At 44.1% G+C, this 18,493-nt stretch overlaps 1 protein-coding gene across 5 annotated transcripts in view; it reads left to right on the forward strand.

The window, feature by feature from the left end:
• Positions 1-18,493, forward strand: part of Atp6v0a1 (ATPase H+ transporting V0 subunit a1) — a 53,148-nt gene that overhangs the window by 14,049 nt on the left and 20,606 nt on the right. For 3 of the 5 annotated variants that reach the window (XM_059271809.1, XM_059271807.1, XM_059271810.1), the window contains exons 5-15: positions 791-894; positions 1,438-1,564; positions 3,358-3,440; positions 4,612-4,705; positions 8,106-8,318; positions 10,669-10,819; positions 12,392-12,531; positions 12,920-13,077; positions 14,145-14,235; positions 16,980-17,098; positions 17,868-18,084. In XM_059271809.1, the coding sequence (XP_059127792.1) occupies positions 791-894; positions 1,438-1,564; positions 3,358-3,440; positions 4,612-4,705; positions 8,106-8,318; positions 10,669-10,819; positions 12,392-12,531; positions 12,920-13,077; positions 14,145-14,235; positions 16,980-17,098; positions 17,868-18,084 (1,497 nt within the window). The remainder of the gene's footprint in view (positions 1-790; positions 895-1,437; positions 1,565-3,357; positions 3,441-4,611; positions 4,706-8,105; positions 8,319-10,668; positions 10,820-12,391; positions 12,532-12,919; positions 13,078-14,144; positions 14,236-16,979; positions 17,099-17,867; positions 18,085-18,493) is intronic. The other 2 variants (XM_059271808.1, XM_059271811.1) reach the window with 1 other exon arrangement.

Below are 18,493 nucleotides of genomic sequence, written 5' to 3' on the forward strand. Positions count from 1 at the left end.
GTTTCTCTGTGTAGTCCTGGCTGTCCTGGAACTCACTTTGTAGACCAGGCTGGCCTTGAACTCACAGAGATCCTCCTGCCTCTGCCTCCTAAATGCTGGGATTAAAGGAGTGTGCCACCATGTTGCTGAGCTTCTGACCCTTACAAAGAAACTCTTTAAATCCCAAGCTTTGGGGTATTTTATTATGTGTGGCCATGCTGACAGTACTCCTATTTTGAATTTACCAAAGGCTGGAGGTGCCCTTTCTAGCTCCAGGTCACTCTCTTGAGATGCTGTCCACCTCCTGTGTGCTTGCACAGCAGCCTTCTTGGTGGCGCTCTGGAAATGAAGTAGTCACAATAGCCGCAGAGCTGTTGGGGGTTTGGTTTTTTGTTTGTTGGCTGGTTGGTTTGTTTTGCTCTCAGAAAGGAGAACTTGTCGGCTTCCTGCCCAGGCATATTTAGGAAAGCATTAAAGAAAAAATGACTTCTACCAAGTAACAGATTTATACATGTCGCCATCACTTCATGCTTTTCTTCTGTTCCTTATTTCTAAAACTGTTTCCCCAGATGCTCTCCTGGGGAAGCTCTTCTTTCTTTAGCCATGTTAATCCTTTGTTCTTCCTCCTTATTACTCTCTCTTCTTTTTGTGGGTACACTGTGTCTTTTGGTGTTTTGGGTTTGTTTGTTTTTGATTTTCCTCTTTCTCTTTTTTTCTTTTCATCTTTATTTTCTCAACCCATCTCCTGGTTCCTCGTTCCCTGCATGCCACTAACTATTTTCATTAGATATTAATTGATTTGTGAATTCAGGCTGAATTGCATCATCAGCAGATGGCGGATCCAGACCTGTTGGAAGAATCCTCATCACTCTTGGAGCCAAATGAGATGGGAAGAGGCACACCTTTAAGACTTGGGTAGGTAGCACTTCGGCCTTGGTGGGTTTGTGTTCCTCTTTGCTGTTCAAAAGAGCAGTGCATGGCACCAAATATAGTGGTGTGTGTATATAGTCCCACTCCTCAGGAGGCAAAAGCAGGAAGATCATACATTTGAGACCAGCCTGGGCCACATAGTGAGGTCCTATCTTAAACCACAGGCTGGAGACATAGATCAGTGGTAGGAGACTTGCCTGACATGTCAAGGCCCGGAGTTTCATCTTGGGTGGGGGGTGAGGGGAACCATGAATCCAGGGACTGATTTGCTGTCAGGAGCCACTTTATTCTGAGCCACTGAGAACTGTTCCTAGATTTGTCTGGACTCAGTTCCTGGATTGTCTCTCAACCCTGTCTCTGTGGGGTCCAGAAACGAGGTCAGGAATGATAGAGTGGCAGCCAGCCCCCTTGACACCACAGCACCAAGTCTCATGTGCAGTGTATAATCTTTCCCCTTTCCCTCTCACTCTCCTGCTTGGTCTTAAATCTCCCAGCTTGGAGTTCACAACCTGACTCTTCTCCCCACAGCTTCGTGGCTGGTGTGATTAATCGGGAGCGGATCCCTACCTTTGAGCGCATGCTTTGGCGAGTGTGCCGAGGGAATGTGTTCCTGAGACAGGCTGAGATCGAGAACCCGCTGGAGGATCCTGTAACTGTAAGACAAGGAGATTGTGTCTGGTGGAGTAGGTCTCTATAGTGAGCCTGGAGCAGTAAAACAGCATGGTGCCATCCAAGGAGCCCTTCTCTAACTTAGACATCTCCCTCCATGTAGACATGGCATGTGCATATTTTCAAACTTTACCCATGCAGGTTTTATTTATTTTTGTATGTTTTCCTCAATTATTCTAAATTTTAGCTTTATATATTTCTTATTACTAATCCAGGCTGAAAGAAAAATAGCCTTTTATGGAAACTAACAAAATTAAGATACCTCATTCCAAATTTGGTAATAGTATGCATAAAAAGATAGATTTCCTAAACCTTAATATTTATAAGCTGATGAGAATTTTTACTTGTCAAGAGTTTATTATCTGCCTGTTTGTTGGGAAGATCAGGAACTTGATTTAAGCATAGAGACATGCAAGGTGAGAGTGATCTTTCCCACCCGGCTCTTTCAAAAGTAGGACTAGTCTGATGTCTTGGCATTGACACAGTGAAACAGAGTTCATAGCAACATCTGCATGGCATGGGGTCCTGATCTCAGGGATCTTAGAAAAGGTCAGACGTGCCACTGACACAGCACGTCACTCTTGCCTTAGTATTATTTAGAGGCCTGCAGTTAGCTTGCCTTATAAATGTCTTAAGGTAGTGCCTTTTGTCCTAAGAGAAACTCAACTTGGAAATTTTTCAGCTTTGGTGGGGAGCACTCTGTGGCTTTTACGCCCCTCACTAAGTAGGAACATGGTGACAGTGTGAATGCTTAGACCCTAGGGTGAAGTTTTCCAGGCTGCCTTAGGTTATGGAAACATTGTAATCTGTGGTCATGCCTAGTATGGGGCCCTTCTCAGGGGTGTTCAGTCAAGTTTCCTCTCCAAAGCAGAAAGATTACTTTATCAACAAATCCAGGAAGGCGGGTTATGATATCTCTACAGAGCAGCAGCACCAAGAATGGGCCCCAGTTTAGCCAGGAGAGTTAGGAATTAAGTGTCTTGAATCTAATTTTTCTCCTTCTTTGTCTTGTGTAGCCTTCTGAAACTGTTTTCTTTTATAAAAGCAGTACACACTATATGTGAGGCGTTCTAGGCAACCTGAGGGGTCTTGGTTAATAGCTCATCTGCATGTTTTGTTTTATTTTCTCTGATTTTTTTCCTTGCTGTCCTTGTACTCGAGGTGTGAGCTTGGTATTCAGTGATGTCTGCCTTCCTTGTTGCATAAATTCTAAGTTAGTCTGATCCTTGAGATTCAACACTGCTGTTCCTACTAGTGACTGAGTTCCTTGTGTCCGGCCAACTCTTTATCTGGTTCTGTCCCAGCCCGGGAACAGACAGGCTTCCTTCTGTCTCCCTTCCTCTGTACTTTGGTCATTCTGGAAAGACAAAAGTCAAGGAGAACTGGACAAACAGGCCCCACTGTGCCGAGCTGCCCTTCAGCTTCTCTGTCAGGCTGCCCGTCGTGTCTGAAAACAGGAAGGTGTTTGTGGATCTGGGGTTATAGGGCAGATAGTCTCAAAATGATGCTTGGGAAATGGAGTAAGGGTAACGTACAGGAGGCCATGTCCTTAAAGGAATCATTCTGATGCCACCCAGGTTTAAGTGGTCTAGAACTTTTCAGCTAGACCTGTAAGCTCAGCATTCAGGAGCCTGAGGCCAGGACTGCTATGAGTTCAAGGCCAGTCTAGGCCACACAGTGAATGCCAGGCTAGTCTGAGCTGCAGCGTAAGACTGTCTCAAAGGAAGTCCTCACCCATAATGAGAGTTCTGAACTCTTGGTTTTTCTTCTGGGGCCTAGGGCGACTACGTGCACAAGTCTGTATTCATCATTTTTTTCCAAGGCGATCAGCTGAAAAACAGGGTGAAGAAAATCTGTGAAGGGTAAGGAACTCCAGCCTCCAACCAGGAGGCACGGCTGTGCAGCCTGCTTACAGCTCAGAAAAGTGACACCCAGATCCTTGTTCTCCTTCCCACAGTGAGCGCGCTGCTTACTGATGCTGGAAATACTTTAAACCATCAGAAGTAGCTCAGGTTTTTCTTTATTTCTTTTTCAAGTATCAGAACTTCAGCTTGGGGACTGGGGAGATAGCTCAGAGGATAAAGCGCCTACCGCACAAGCATCGGACTGGAGTGGGATCCCCAGAACCCACATGAGTGTGGGTGGGCATGGCAGCCACCTATAATCCCAGCATTCGGGAAGCTGGGACAGGATCCCTGGAGCACTCTGACTAGTTAGGCTCACTGCATGGGCGTACTCTGGAATCCAGAGAGACCCTGCCTGAATGACTAAGGTAGAGAGCGATCCAGGAAGACTCCTGGTGTCCACTTTGGGTCTCCAGGACATGCACACACATGTATATATACACATGCACACCACACGCATATACTCATACCCCCACCCAAAAAAACCAGCCAAACCCACAATTCCTTTATTTAAGGACAGTGGGTTTAAATGGCAGCATAGTACCATAGGTACTGTACAAACTTTACGGAATTCTGTGTTGTGGACAGAAATTTTGCCATGCTATATTTCTCTAATAACTTATAAAAGTAGTTTTTTAAATTATTTTTTAAAATTCTTTGGTTAAAAAAAATTCTTTGGTAAACATTTATTTTGTGTTTATGAGTGTTTTGTCTGTATGTATGGGTATGCACACATGCATGCCTGGGGCCCTGGAAGCCAGAAGAGTGTCGGATCCCTAGAACTAGAATTACATCAGTTGTGACCCATCACATGGGTGGTAGGAACTGAACCTGGGTCCTCTGACAGAGAAGCAGGTGCTCACAACTGCCGAGCAATCTCTCCAGCCCCTTATTATGTTTTTAATCTCAAAACGATTTCATAGCTACCGAGAATGTCAAGACTGTTCGGCGTTGCTGTCTGTAGGCCATTTGACATACGTGATTAGTGTTGATGGGCACAACAGCCCGGCCTGGTTGTGTTTTGACCCTACTGACCTACCACTAGTAAGTCAGGATTATTTTCTGAAGTGGTTTAAATGGGATATACTAAGAAACTTCAGTGTTCCTGAGGCTGTTCCCGTCCCTCCAGGTTCCGAGCCTCCCTCTACCCCTGTCCTGAGACTCCGCAGGAGAGGAAAGAAATGGCCTCCGGAGTCAATACCAGGATCGACGATCTCCAAATGGTACATGGGGACCGTGGGAACTGGACTTTGTGAACTACCACAGCAGTGAGCCGCTCGGCTCCCAGGACTCCTTGACAGTCTGTTAAAGCACCTGCAGCAGTTGAGGATTCCAAAAAAAGAAATGTGTGTGGGTAGTAAGTCCCCCTGGGAACTGGCAAAGGTCTCGGGATAGGACTCTTAAAAATAGCATTAGTTATCCTCCAACAAGAAAGGAATGCTATGCATCTGGAATCCTTATTGCCTAAGAGCAGCCCATTCCCCTCCGCTTCTTAAATCTGAGATTTTTTTTGCAATAATATATATATATTTTTTAAGTATGCTGAGTTAAGAAAAAGAAAAATCAAACAATCCAGAAGTACATGTAAAGTCAGTTCTGCCCTCACACACCCTGCTTCTGGTAGCCACTTTCAACAGCATGACGCAGCTTCTGGTTACCTTTGATCTTAACCACATGGTTGGCCAAAGAGCCCAGAGCTGACTCCTGAACCCAGTAAGAGACTATTAGATTTTTATCATCTTACAATCTGAAAGTCATGCACACTGTTGTCCTAACAGGGTTCTAAGGGAAGGATTGTGATTTATGAGTATTTAGAAGGAAAAGGTGACCAGGGAGGCTTGATACTTTTTCGTTTTGTTTTGTTTTTCGAGACAAGGTGTCTTTGTGTAACCCTGGCTATCCTGGACCTCACTCTGTAGACCAGGCTGGCCTTGAACCCACAGAGATCCACCTGCCTGTAGCTAGAGTTTTCCTGCCTGGCCCACAGTCAGGGCAAATCTCTCTCACCTGCCAGTCCCACAGCCACTCAGACCCGACCAAGTAAACACAGAGACTTATATTGGTTACAAACTGTATGGCCGTGGCAGGCTCCTTGCTAACTGTTCTTACAGTTTAAATTAATTCATTTCCATAAATCTATCCCTTGCCACATGGCTCGTGGCTTACCAGGATCTTCATATGCAGCTTGTCATGGTGGCGGCTGGCAGTGTCTCTCTGACTCAGCCTTCCACTTCCCAGCTTTATTCTCCTCCTTGCCCCGCCTATACTTCCTGCCTAGCCAACGGCCAATCAGTGTTTTATTGATTAATCAGCAACACATTTGCCATACATCCCACAGCACTTTCCCTTTTTTCAAAAAGGAAGGTTTTAACCTTAAAGTAAAATTACATATAATTTGGGAATTTGGGTGTAGCTTCTCTTACTACTTCCTGCTGGAAGGGGGCGCTGTATCTTATGGGGAAACAAAGAAAATTTTAGAATTATGGAATAGTCCATGAGGCTGTATCGTCTGAGCCAGATGCCTTCAAACCATTCTGGATGTTGGATCATCTGGGCCATGGTGTCATCGGAGATCTTTCAGGGGGTCTTGGCTGGTCAAACCTGATGTATCTTAATCTTGAACAAATCCATAGCCTCTGGCTTTCTGTGGGAACAAAAGCAGAGACTCTTTTCCAAAGTAACATATCCTTACATCCAAATTTTGAAGTCAAGGTATCTTTAAAATATACAATTTGGCATAACTCAACAGCTTTTACAATCAAATGTTTTTCTGCAGTTAAAAATCCCAAAGACAACACAATCCAGATTCTCTGTGTAATATCCATTTTTACATGGCTTATTTTTTATACTACCTTTACTGTCTCTTTAAAGACTTTATTTTTTAAAACTATGTATTTGTTTCTATAACTCTATATATCACCTTTTTTGTCTCTTTCAAGCCTACGTATCTTTTACACACATTGTAAACTATTACATCTGAATCTTTCTTATTGTCAATCTATTGCCTTAAACTGCAGCAGCTGTGGCTGCTGGCTCTGCCCACCTCAGCTTCCCAACATGGCCGTGGTACTTTACCACCGGCTCTGGGAGCTATCGTGGGTCTATGCTTTTATCCAAGCAGCGTGTAGCCCAGAAACATCTTTTTTTGTTTTGTACTAGCAAAGGCTAAATCCACCATGCAGCTTAATGTGCCACTTGCAGAGGCCTCATTCCCACCATAGGGCACACGCTAGGAACCCACAAGTAGCTCAAACCAGCAGCTGCCGCTCATTTGAGAGAGACAATTAGGAACTGTTTTTAGCTCCGTTTTAGAATCTTTTTTCTCAATTTTTAGGTAGAAACTCTTGCCACCACGTTGGACGCCATTTGTAGCTAGAGTTTTCCTGCCTGGCCCACAGTCAGGGCAAATCTCTCTCACCTGCCAGTCCCACAGCCACTCAGACGCGACCAAGTAAACACAGAGACTTATATTGGTTACAAACTGTATGGCCATGGCAGGCTTCTTGCTAACTGTTCTTACAGTTTAAATTAATTCATTTCCATAAATCTATCCCTTGCCACATGGCTCGTGGCTTACCAGGATCTTCATATGCAGCTTGTCATGGTGGCGGCTGGCAGTGACTCTCTGACTCAGCCTTCCACTTCCCAGCTTTATTCTCCTCCTTGCCCCGCCTATACTTACTGCCTAGCCAACGGCCAATCAGTGTTTTATTGATTAATCAGCAACACATTTGCCATACATCCCACAGCACCTGCCTCTGCCTCCCCAGTGCTGGGATTAAAGGCATGCGCCACCACGCCCAGCTGCTTGTTACTTTTTGGAAGAAACAGTGGAGCAGTTGTTTGTTTTCCTCAAAACGTTAATGAGCACACCTCGTCCCACGGCAGTTCTTTGTAGCAGTGATATTGTCACAGAGCAGATATGTGAGGGCTCCCATTTCAATTCCTTTCTCATTTTCCCTCCAGCTCCCACTGTAAATGACCCACCAGCTCGAAATGTTGCTGGCTCCTTTAAGATACTCATTTTCCTTCCTTCTTTTCTTTTCTTTCTTCTTTTTTTTTTTTTTTTTTTGGTGGTGCTGCTAGGAATTGAACCTGGGGTCTTATGCATGCAGGCAGATTCTTCTACTACAGAGCTATGTTCTAGCTCCAGAACTCAAATTTCTTGAGCTGGAGACATAATTCAGTGGTAGCATGCTTGGATAGCATGTACCAGGCTCTGAGTCCCATCCCTAGCACTGTAAGAATTCACATTTCTTGTAATTTGACTGCCCCCCACTACCCTAAATGCACAAACCCCCAAATAATACATCTTGCTGAGGAAGAATAAGGCTGTTTTCTGGCAACCCTTTTTAGAAAGTGATGCCACAGCCGAGCATGGTGATGCACGACTTTAATCTCAGCACTTGGGAGGCAGGAGCAGATCTCTGTGAGTTCAAGACCAGCCTGGTCTACAGAGTGAGTTCCAGGACAGCCAGGACTAAACAGACAAACCCTGCCTCAAAAAAAAAAAAAAAGGCGGGGGTGGGGGGAGAAAGCAAGAGGTACCACTTTGCCATCCTATCCTATGAAGGAAGACTTGTGTTAGAAAGATCCCTTCCCTATTTCCTCTCCTCCTGGAAGGTTCTAAATCAAACAGAGGACCACCGCCAGAGGGTTCTGCAGGCAGCTGCTAAGAACATCCGGGTCTGGTTCATCAAGGTGCGGAAGATGAAGGCCATCTACCACACCCTGAACCTGTGCAACATAGACGTGACCCAGAAGTGCCTGATTGCGGAGGTCTGGTGCCCTGTCACTGACCTGGACTCCATCCAGTTTGCGCTTAGAAGAGGCACGGTGAGTCCTTAGCGAGAACGAATCTGGTGGGCAGGAGGAGAGCCTCCTCTTAACCAACTTCGTATTAATGACATTTTTGCTTTCAGAGTTCTTAGTGTGTTCTTATACCCTGAGAGTACGCTGTCTGTTGCCTGGAGGACCGACCTTATTTTACAGAGGGGGAACTGCAGCTCAGTAGTGTGAAGGGATTTGGTCATGGCTGTGACTCCTCAGGGCAGACCATGCCAGAGCATCAGCTTCCTGACTCACTCTTTGATCAGCTGCTTCTGCTTGATAGTTAGAGCAGCCATTTTCTAAGTCACTGACCTAAGCCAGGGAGGGGTATATACATATATACATATACGTATACACACACACACACACACACACACACACACACACACACAGGTATACAAGCTATGCCTGAAGTACCTTACAAGTGGGAGATATATGTAGAGGAAGGGTGGAGCTTTTCTAAGTAATGTGACCAGAAAATGCTTCAAGAAAAAGTGGAGTTTGGTGGAACAAGGGGTGTCACTCAACAGTAGAGCATTTGTTTGGCATGTGTGAGGCCCTGGGTTCTGTCCCTAGAGCTGCAAACAAATGAGCCAACAATAGAAAGGTGACTTGTGACCAGCGACTTGAGTTGGTATGGTGGTTAGATGAGCAGAAAACCTTTATGGACAAGGCTAGGGAAGCAGCTGACCTGGGAGACTGCTTGCCTTATATGCATGAAGCCCTGGTATTTTCATTTGTGTGTTTTGTTTTTGAGACAGGGTTCTCTGTGTAGCCCTTGCTGTCTTGGAACTCTAGACCAGGCTGGCCTCAAACTCAGACATCTGCTTGCCTTTTGGGTGCTGGGATTAAAGATGTATGCCATTACTTCTGACTACAAGGCCCTGGTTTAATCTACAGCTCTGCATAAGCCAGATATGGTAGCATATCCTTGTAATTCCAGCACTTGGGAAGTAACAGCAAGGGGATCAGGAGTTCAAGGTCATCTGTGGCTGTATAGTAAGTGAGACCAGCCTGGGCTACATGAGACCTTATCTCAACAAACAAAACCTTACAAAACAAAAGGAAAACACACAGATAAAGGCTAGAAGTACAGCTCAGTAGTGCATGATGTTAGGCAAGAACAGGGTTTATAATGGTTTCACTGAAAGAGCAGCAGCTAAAAGTGTATCACATCGATTGAAGCCAGTTATGAATGATTTTATCAAAGGTTACAGGGTTGAAAACTTATTCTGGGAGGTTAGAGAGGCAGTGGGTTATGTAGCTGTGATTAAAGCATGTTTGAAAATACGTTCAGCAGAGAAATCCCAAGAGTGGGTGGCCAGTCACGAGGCTACCGTGATCACAGAGTAGTCACTGATGAGGGCTGATGGCAGGACTTGAGAAAACACGATGAATTTGGGAGGCATTCTGGAGTACATGTCCTCATTTTTTAATAAAGCACAGAAACAAAAAATAATCATGTTCCTGAGGCACCAGGCTGTGTGTATCTGAGGATTAACGTTCCTGGAAATCAGAGCCCAGCAGGAGGAACTTCTTAGTGGGAAGGACGGCAGGGTCGAGCTGCAGTCACATTGAGGCCCTGCACAGAAATCTGTGAGGAAATATCAAGCAGACATTGGAGCTAAACTAAAGAAATCGGAGGGTTAGCAAGAGTGGAGGCACTGAGACCTCAGAGGAGATCCTAGAGAGAGAAAGGAATCCCCCGGAGCCCTGCAGTGTTACTGGGTGGGCAGAGGCAGAGCTGGTGTCTACCCAGTCGCTTCATGGGTATCTTAGCTGAGCCGCAGGCCTGAGGGAATGAAGAGTGGGTGGGGAAGAGAGGCCGAGTTGTTCTGCTTTCTCTGGTCTTGAACTCTTGAATTACGTGACCCATCTTCCTCAGCCTCCTGAGTGTGCCACTGCCTGGCTTCAAGTTTTTTCACCCTAATAATGTACTTTCTAAGACTTAATTAGAGCCCACTTTTTATTTATTTATTTATTTTGCCTGCAGATATCCAGTCTGTTTGCTTTGTTTTTTCCTGTTTTCAATTGCTGAAGCCATTTCTCACTGCGTAGCTCAGGTTGGCCTTGACTCCCAGTCCTCCTGCCTCTGCCTCCTGGAGCACCAGGGACCCAGGCATGCGCTGTTATGCCTGCCTCCAAGACTTCATTGAAACCTTCTGTTGTCAATTTTAGATCTAGCCCATCGTTCCAGACTGAGAAAGACAAAAAACAATCTTGATTTTTGTTAGGTTAATTGAAATGTAGGCGAAGAATTAAGTTTTAGGTGGACTTTAGGTTTGACTTGTGATACATATGCACACCCACATAGCCACAGGACACCTCATTTTGACGTGTTGCTGATGTTTCCTAGGAACACAGCGGTTCTACTGTCCCCTCCATTCTGAACAGGATGCAGACCAACCAGACTCCCCCGACGTACAACAAAACCAACAAGTTCACACATGGCTTCCAGAACATCGTAGATGCTTATGGGATTGGGACTTACCGAGAGATAAACCCAGGTAAAAACATTGCTCCTTCCCCCTAGCAGGTGTCCTCAGCCTACAGGCTTCATGTGCCCCAGGATAACTATGAATGCAACTCAGCACAAAATCACAAACTTACTTAATGTTTTGAGGGTTTTTGTTTTGTTTTGTTTTGTTTTACAATTTTTTTGTTAACTTAATTGTGTAGTTCTCTAATATAGTTTGTAAATGACAGCATTGTGTCACAGTGTCAAAAGGTTGGACATGCCTACTTTGTATGATTCTTTTAATATTTTAATTTTTTTTTTTTTAGTTGTTTTGTTTTGAGACAAGGTCTCATCGTATATCTCTGGGTGGTCTGGAACTTGCTTTGTAAACCAGGTTGGCTTCCAACTCAAGAGATCTGCCTGCATCTCCTTCCTAGTGCTAGGATTAAAGGCCATATATCACCATATTTCACTCTTTTCTTTTTGTTGTTTTTTTGTTTTGTTTTGTTTTTTGGTTTTTTGGTTTTTCAAGACAAGGTTACTCTGTGTAGCCCTGGCTGTCCTGGATCTCACTCTGTAGACCAGGCTGGCCTCGAACTCACAGAGATCCGCCTGCCTCTGCCTCCCGAGTGCTGGGATTAAAGGTGTGTGCCACCACTGTCTTGCTAATAATTCTGTTGGACAGCTGCTTTAGAGATGTCCAGATCCCAGCTAGTGTGCACTTCCTGCAAAATGTGCCCATTAGATATAGGCAGGTCCGTCACTGAATAATGTTCACTAAGAACTTCTTATTGGGTTCTTGTCTGCGTCCTCAGAGTTACCAAATACTTGGCCTCTCAAAATAGCAATAAAAATGTTCACTGGTCTGGTACATACCTTTAATCCCATTGCTTGGGAGGTACAGGCAGGTGAATCTCTGAGTTCAAGTCCAGCCTGATCTACATAGTGAATTCTAAACCAGACAGAGCTACATAGTAAGACCTGTCTCAAAAAATCAAACCAATATCACTTGGCTTTGGAGGAATTGCTTAAACAAAATGCCTTTTTTTTTTTTTTTTTTTAAAGATGTCTTATATTCTAGAATGATTTCTTGGTTTCCCTCTCTTTACTTTAGGCTAGGACAGAAAGTAGAGCAATAGGAACTGTTTTCAACACAGGTCAGGTTTCTCCTGTGTTCAGTTAATTATTAATCAAGAGTCTGAGCATTCGCTATTGTACCTGTTTTGCTCTGGTTCCAGGCTCCCCCACCCCCACCCCACCCCCGTTGCCTGAGGGCTTTCTCAGCTCAGAAAGTGTTGCTGACAGAGATGACAGCTGGCCTAGCCCAGAGTAGAGTCCTGAGGCCGGAGGATGTACCGGTCTTGAACAACAACCTAATGTTGTTAGGACCCCTCTGTCTCCTGTCATCCTCATAGTATAAAGTATCAGCTGTAGCACGCAGCCCATCAGCTGCTCTGTGAGGGTGTGGATCCCATGTGACAGAGTCCCCTGAGAGAAAAATCCATTCATCCAGCCTGGAGGAGTACGCCACCCATGTTGACCTCAGAGTCCAGACAAGAATGAGGCATGTGAGGACTCGTGCTTTTATGTAGCTCATGGTTTTCTCTCCGGTTTCTTATAGCTCCGTACACCATCATCACTTTTCCTTTTCTGTTTGCTGTGATGTTTGGAGATTTTGGGCACGGCATTTTGATGACCCTGTTTGCAGTGTGGATGGTGTTGAGGGAGAGCCGGATCCTCTCCCAGAAGAATGAGAACGAGGTACCGTTTCAGCAGCTCCTATACTGGACTGAATTGTGTAATATCTCAAGCATTCATGATGAAAGTAATGATCTAAAGGTTCATGAGTTTACAAAAAGGGAATAAAAATTGTTTGAATATCAAAGAGGCCATGCGCCGTACAAGTGAATTTATTTTAGCATTCTTCTTATTTCCTTTGTGGTTGTGGGAGTTGACCCTTAGACCTCACAGGGATTAGGCAAGTGCCCTGCCATTGAGCAGCTCCCCAGCTGTTTTAGCCTTATGTTTATAGTTCAAGTTTTCGGAGCCAGCATAGGGTGGGCTGGTGCATGGGCGGTATATCATAAGTAACATTGTTGCAACGGAAGCTGCCACACTTATTCTTGAACCTCCTTTCCTCTGGCTCCAGATGTTTAGCACTGTGTTCAGCGGTCGGTATATTATTCTTCTGATGGGACTATTCTCCATCTACACTGGTCTCATCTACAATGATTGTTTTTCCAAGTCTCTGAATATCTTCGGGTCATCATGGAGTGTACGGCCAATGTTCACTCTAGGGAACTGGACGTAAGTTGCAGAAACCAAAAATCAAAGCCAATTCCTTGTATATTCAGCTCCGACTTGCAGGGCAGGCAGTAAACTAGCAGCCCTGTAGAAGAACTTGAAAATGTCTGTTTCAGAAGGATGTGTTGTCTCCTCTGGTTTATGCTCCAGTTTGTGAAGGGCTCTATGATTTGTTCAGCAAGTATCAAGGATCTGAGCCTATAAATTAATGTAAAAACCTATTTATTTGTTTGTAAATTAAAAGCAAGTTACCTAAATTACCCCCTTAGTTATATATTAGTGCTTACTTTGTCTTTGATTTCCATTTGTTCTTGGCTATTAATTCCTCCTTTTTACACGTGTGTGTGTTCGGTTGTGTGGAGATGCATGTGTGTGTATGTGTGTTTGGTTGTGTGTAGATGCTTGTGCATGTGTGTTCAGTTGTATGGAGATTTATGTGCATGTGTGTTCAGTTGTGTGGAGATGCATGTGTGTGTGTGTTCAGTTGTGTGGAGATGCTTTTGTGTGTGTGTGTGTGTGTTCAGTTGTGTGGAGATGTGTGTGTGTGTTTTCAGTTGGCACTTGTCTTTCTAACTCATCTCTTCCCACAGTGAGACTTCCAGGTCTCCTCCTAAGCCTGGAGCTGCCAGCCAGCTTCTTTGTCTCCACCTCCCCATTTCCCCTAAGGGCCGCTATACCTGCCTGGCTCTTATGCAGGTTCTGGGGATGTAAAGACCTCATGCTTGCCAGGCAAGCACACTCCCTGCTGAGCCATCTCCCGAGCCGTGATAGCTGTAGTTATTTCTTTTCTTTCTTTCTTTTCTTTTTTTTTTTTTAATAATTTTTTAACTTTTTATTTTATGTGCATTGGTGTGAGGGTGTCAGATCTCCTGGAACTGGAGTTACAGACAGTTGTGAGATGCCATGTGGGCACTGGGAATTGAACCTGGGTCTCCTGGAATAGCAGCCAGTGTTCTTAACCACTGAGCCATCTCTCCAGCCCTGTAGTCATTTCTTTTGTGCCCAGTTTTTAGACCTAGTAGTTTCCTTTTCTTAATCAAAAGTAAATGTGGCTTCCTTTAACACCACAGGGAAGAGACACTTCTGGGGAGCTCTGTTCTCCAGCTGAACCCAGCTATCCCTGGAGTTTTTGGTGGACCGTACCCATTTGGCATTGATCCGGTAAGTGTGCGTCTTGCCTACATGTGGCTTTCCCCAAAGATTGCTTTTCATGAGTCTAAGAATGGAACTGAAGGCCTTATGCAGGCTGGACAGATGCTCTGCCTCTGGAGCTGTATGCCAGCCTTCAGTTTACTGTTTTTCCCATTTTGAGATATGTTCTCATCAGGCTGTCTTTGAACTCACTCTAGCTTAAGCAGGACTTGCAGTTTTTTAATCTTCCTGCCTCAGCTTTGAAGTTTTTAACTGATCTTGAAATGAGAGGTTTAAGGTGAGGCTAACTAAATACACACCTAGAATCTCGGCACTTGGGGGACTGAGGTAGTCAGATCACCCCATGTATGGGGCCAGCTCAGGCTATGTAGTGAAACCCTGTCCAAAAGAAACAACAAAACAAAACTCTAAAAACTAAATACTAAAAATTAAAATTGGAGCTGAGGAGATGCTCAGTCACTAAAGTACTTGTTGTGAGGGCCTGAGTTCAGATCTCAGCACCCACATAACAGTGGGGCGTGTGTGTGTGTGTGTGTGTGTGTGTGTGTGTGTGTGTGTGTGTGTTGGCACACACCTATAGCCCCTGCACTATGGAGCAGAGACAGCCGAGCTTGGGGGATCACTAACCAGCCACTAGCTGAATCAGTGAATGCTAGGATCAGTGAGAGACCCTGCCTCAAAAAGTCAGGTGAGAGCCAGGCGGTGGTGGTGCACTCCTTTGTTCCCAGCACTCGGGAGGCAGAGCCAGGAGGATCTCTGTGAGTTCGAGGTCAGCCTGGTCTACAGAGTGAGATCCAGGACAGGCACCAAAACTGCACAGAGAAACCCTGTCTCAAAAAAAAAAAAAAAAAAAAAAAAAAAAGTCAGGTGAGGAGTGACAGTTTTTTAAAAATGTACATACAAGGTTTTTGTTCTTATAGAAATACAATGGTATAATTATGGGAAACATGTTTTTTATCATCATTCCTCAACATATAAGTATCAAATTAGTGTCTCTTTGGGTTGTGTTGTATTAGAATGTTTTATTTTCATTTTTTGTGTTAGTATGGATGGAAGCCAGGGCTCAGGCACGCTAGGTGAGCACTCTAACCACGACATTGTGTCCCCAGCACACAATGTTTGAATTGTTTGCCATGAGTTCATTTGAAAGGGGAAAACAGTCATTGAATTAATCTAGCCTGAAATTAAGACAGAATTTCCAATAAGTTTTGCAATGACCCTTAATGCACTTCTGTAATTTTGTTCTATGTACTTCTGCAGAGCAGCATCCTAGTGTTGATAATTATAAAGTTAGAATATTGATCAAGTTTGAAAAATGTTAAAGAAACTTTACATCAGACAGTAGCAAATAGTCCGCCAAGATCTAATTCTTTTGTGGGTTTTTTGAGACAGAGTCTCACATAGCCCAGGCTAGCCTCAAACTCACCATATAGTGGAATGTAGCCTTGAACTCCTGATTCTCATACCTCCACCTCCTAAGTGTTGGGATTACAGGGATGTACCACCATACCTAGATTAAGATTTAATTCCCTATGTAAAAATAAACATATCCAACTCATTTCTGTATTAATTTGCTTTCTCTAATAAATGATGAAATTATACCAAATTTGTTTTTAAATTAAGTTTGTGATTCATTTTCATTGAGTGTTTGACTTGCATGCCTATGTTATATACCTTTCTACCCAGGATAGCATCATATTTCTCAGACAGAAAGGGGTTGCCAGTGAAAACAGTTTATGAACCCTTGATTTGGGCAATGTGTCTTGATGGCTCCATAAAAACAAAAAAGAACCCAGACAATGTAGCAAGAATTCTTACCTATTTATACTTTGGTTTTTTTGCCTTTATTTTTTTCTGTGTATGGACTTTTGCCTGTGTGTGTGTCTATGCATCACATGTGTGTGGTACCAGAGGAGGCCAAAAGACACTGGATCATCTAGGACTAGAGTTACAGATGGTTGTGAATCACTATATAGGTGTTGGGAATTGAACCCAGGTCCCCTGGATGAGTAACAAGTATTCTAAACCACTGAGCCCTCTTTCCAGCCCCCAGCTGATACTTAAAAAATACATGGTTCAGTCATGGTGGCACATATCTGTAATCCCTGCACGTGGAGGAGATGGAGTATTGGTAGTGCTGGGGACTTAGATCGATGGTATAGCTCTTGCCTGGTATATACAAGATGTATAAAGCAGCTGGGCGCACACTTTTAATCCTAGTGCTTGGGAGGCAGAGGCAGGTGGATCTCTTTGAGTTCAAGGCCAGCCTGGTCTACAGATTGAGTCCTAGGACAGCCAAGGATACACAAAGAGACCCTGTCTGGAAGAACCAAAAAAAAAAGTATAAAGTCCTGACTTCAGTCTCTAGCACACACACAAAGAGTCTCATTGTTGATACTGTTATGATGTGAGGACTGTATTGTAGCCATGTTTTTAAAAGAAGTCCTACCTTTTAGAGAGCCGTACTGAAATATGTTTGTAAGCAAAACACTAGGCGGTTTCAGCTTTGCCCCAAAGCAGTATGGGAAGTGGGAAGAGGGCACAGTGAGACAAGGTTGGCGTGAGTCTTTAAGTTGATGGGAATGATCAAAGCTGGCTGATAGGACATAAAAGTTTGTTTTGGTATTATCTTTATTTGAATAAATTGTTTAGAATTTTCCATAATAAAAAGAGTATTTTTTAGGTAGATGGATATTGTTTTCCCACTTGAGAATCCCTTGTGTGGTACCTTCTGGTTTTCTTGCATTCAACAGATTTGGAACATCGCAACCAATAAACTGACCTTCCTCAACTCCTTCAAGATGAAGATGTCTGTTATTCTTGGGATCATCCACATGCTGTTTGGAGTCAGCCTGAGCCTTTTCAACCACATGTGAGTCTCTGTCCCTGTCATCAGAAGACTGTGTTATTCAGATAACGTTTTTGCCTGAAGAAATCATCACACCTTTGGAGAGGAATCAGTAACTCAGGACCCCATTCTAAACTGTAGAAGCAGTCTATATTATACAAACCTTGTGGTCTTAAATGAGACTTGATATTAGTTCCATAGCTTTATAGGTGCAAAAAATATCTTTGAAAAAAGATGCAACAATTTTCGTTGGATTTAGTGAATTCTTTTGTTGTTGATGACTGACTCAGGCCTTGTACCTACCAGACAGACACTACAATGGATCTAAATCCCAAGCCTAAGTGAATTCTTTTTGATAAATGTATATTAATTTTGTTTTGAATTCAGTGTATTTGGAGGGTGTGTACATGTGTGTAGGTGCCCACAAAGCCAGAGGCATCAGATCTCCTGGAGCTGGAGTCACCTGAAGTTGTGAGCTGCCTGAGTGGGTGCTGGGAATTTGTGCTTGGTCCTCTATCTGCAAGAGTAGCAGTGCTCTTAGCTAACAAGCCCTCTCTCCAACCCCCTTACCTCTTCCTTGATGGGTAATTCATACACAATTGCAAACTGTGTCCATATATTAGATCTTCCAGGCACTTTCTCAGAGGGTGGGAGGTGGTTCCGGAGCCTTTGGAGGCCCAGAAGTGTGGAGGCACTGTCTCTGTCGTCTCCAGAGCTGAGGGAGCATTCCATCAGTGGAGCAGTACCATAGGCGTGGTCACTCTGAATATCATTTTTCTCTTTTCCATCCTAGCTATTTCAAGAAGCCCTTGAATATCTACTTTGGCTTTATTCCTGAAATAATCTTCATGTCCTCCTTATTTGGCTACCTGGTCATCCTTATCTTTTACAAGTGGACAGCCTACGATGTCCACTCATCTAAGAACGCACCAAGCCTCCTGATCCACTTCATAAACATGTTCCTCTTCTCCTACCCAGAGTCTGGTAATGGAATGCTGTACTCTGGACAGGTACGTCAGCCCCAGAGAAGGGGTGTTGTAGGTGGCTGCCCAGGTCACAAAGCCACATGTAACTCTGACCTGAAGAAAACCTAAAAATGTGTTCTGTAATACATGGCTTTTAGCTCATACGACTAGTCAAACCACTCCCCAGTCCCTCTTAACTGGGATGGCTCACTATAATTCTGTGCTATAAAGGATAGAATTTGTAGGGCAGAGTGCCACGGGCCTGTGATCCCAGCACTCAGAAGGCTGAGGCGGGAGGGGCCAGAGATCTGGGCAAGCCTGGGCTACCTAGTGAATTCCAAGTCAGGATGAGCTACATAATGAGGACCTGTCTCAAACAATTAGATGAGTAAAAGGAGGCAGAATTTAGAACTCCCATTTTATGGGACAGTTACTGGGTTTGTCAAGGCATCTT

Source organism: Peromyscus eremicus, chromosome 8a (genome assembly GCF_949786415.1).
Source record: "Peromyscus eremicus chromosome 8a, PerEre_H2_v1, whole genome shotgun sequence".
NCBI lineage: Eukaryota > Metazoa > Chordata > Mammalia > Rodentia > Cricetidae > Peromyscus > Peromyscus eremicus.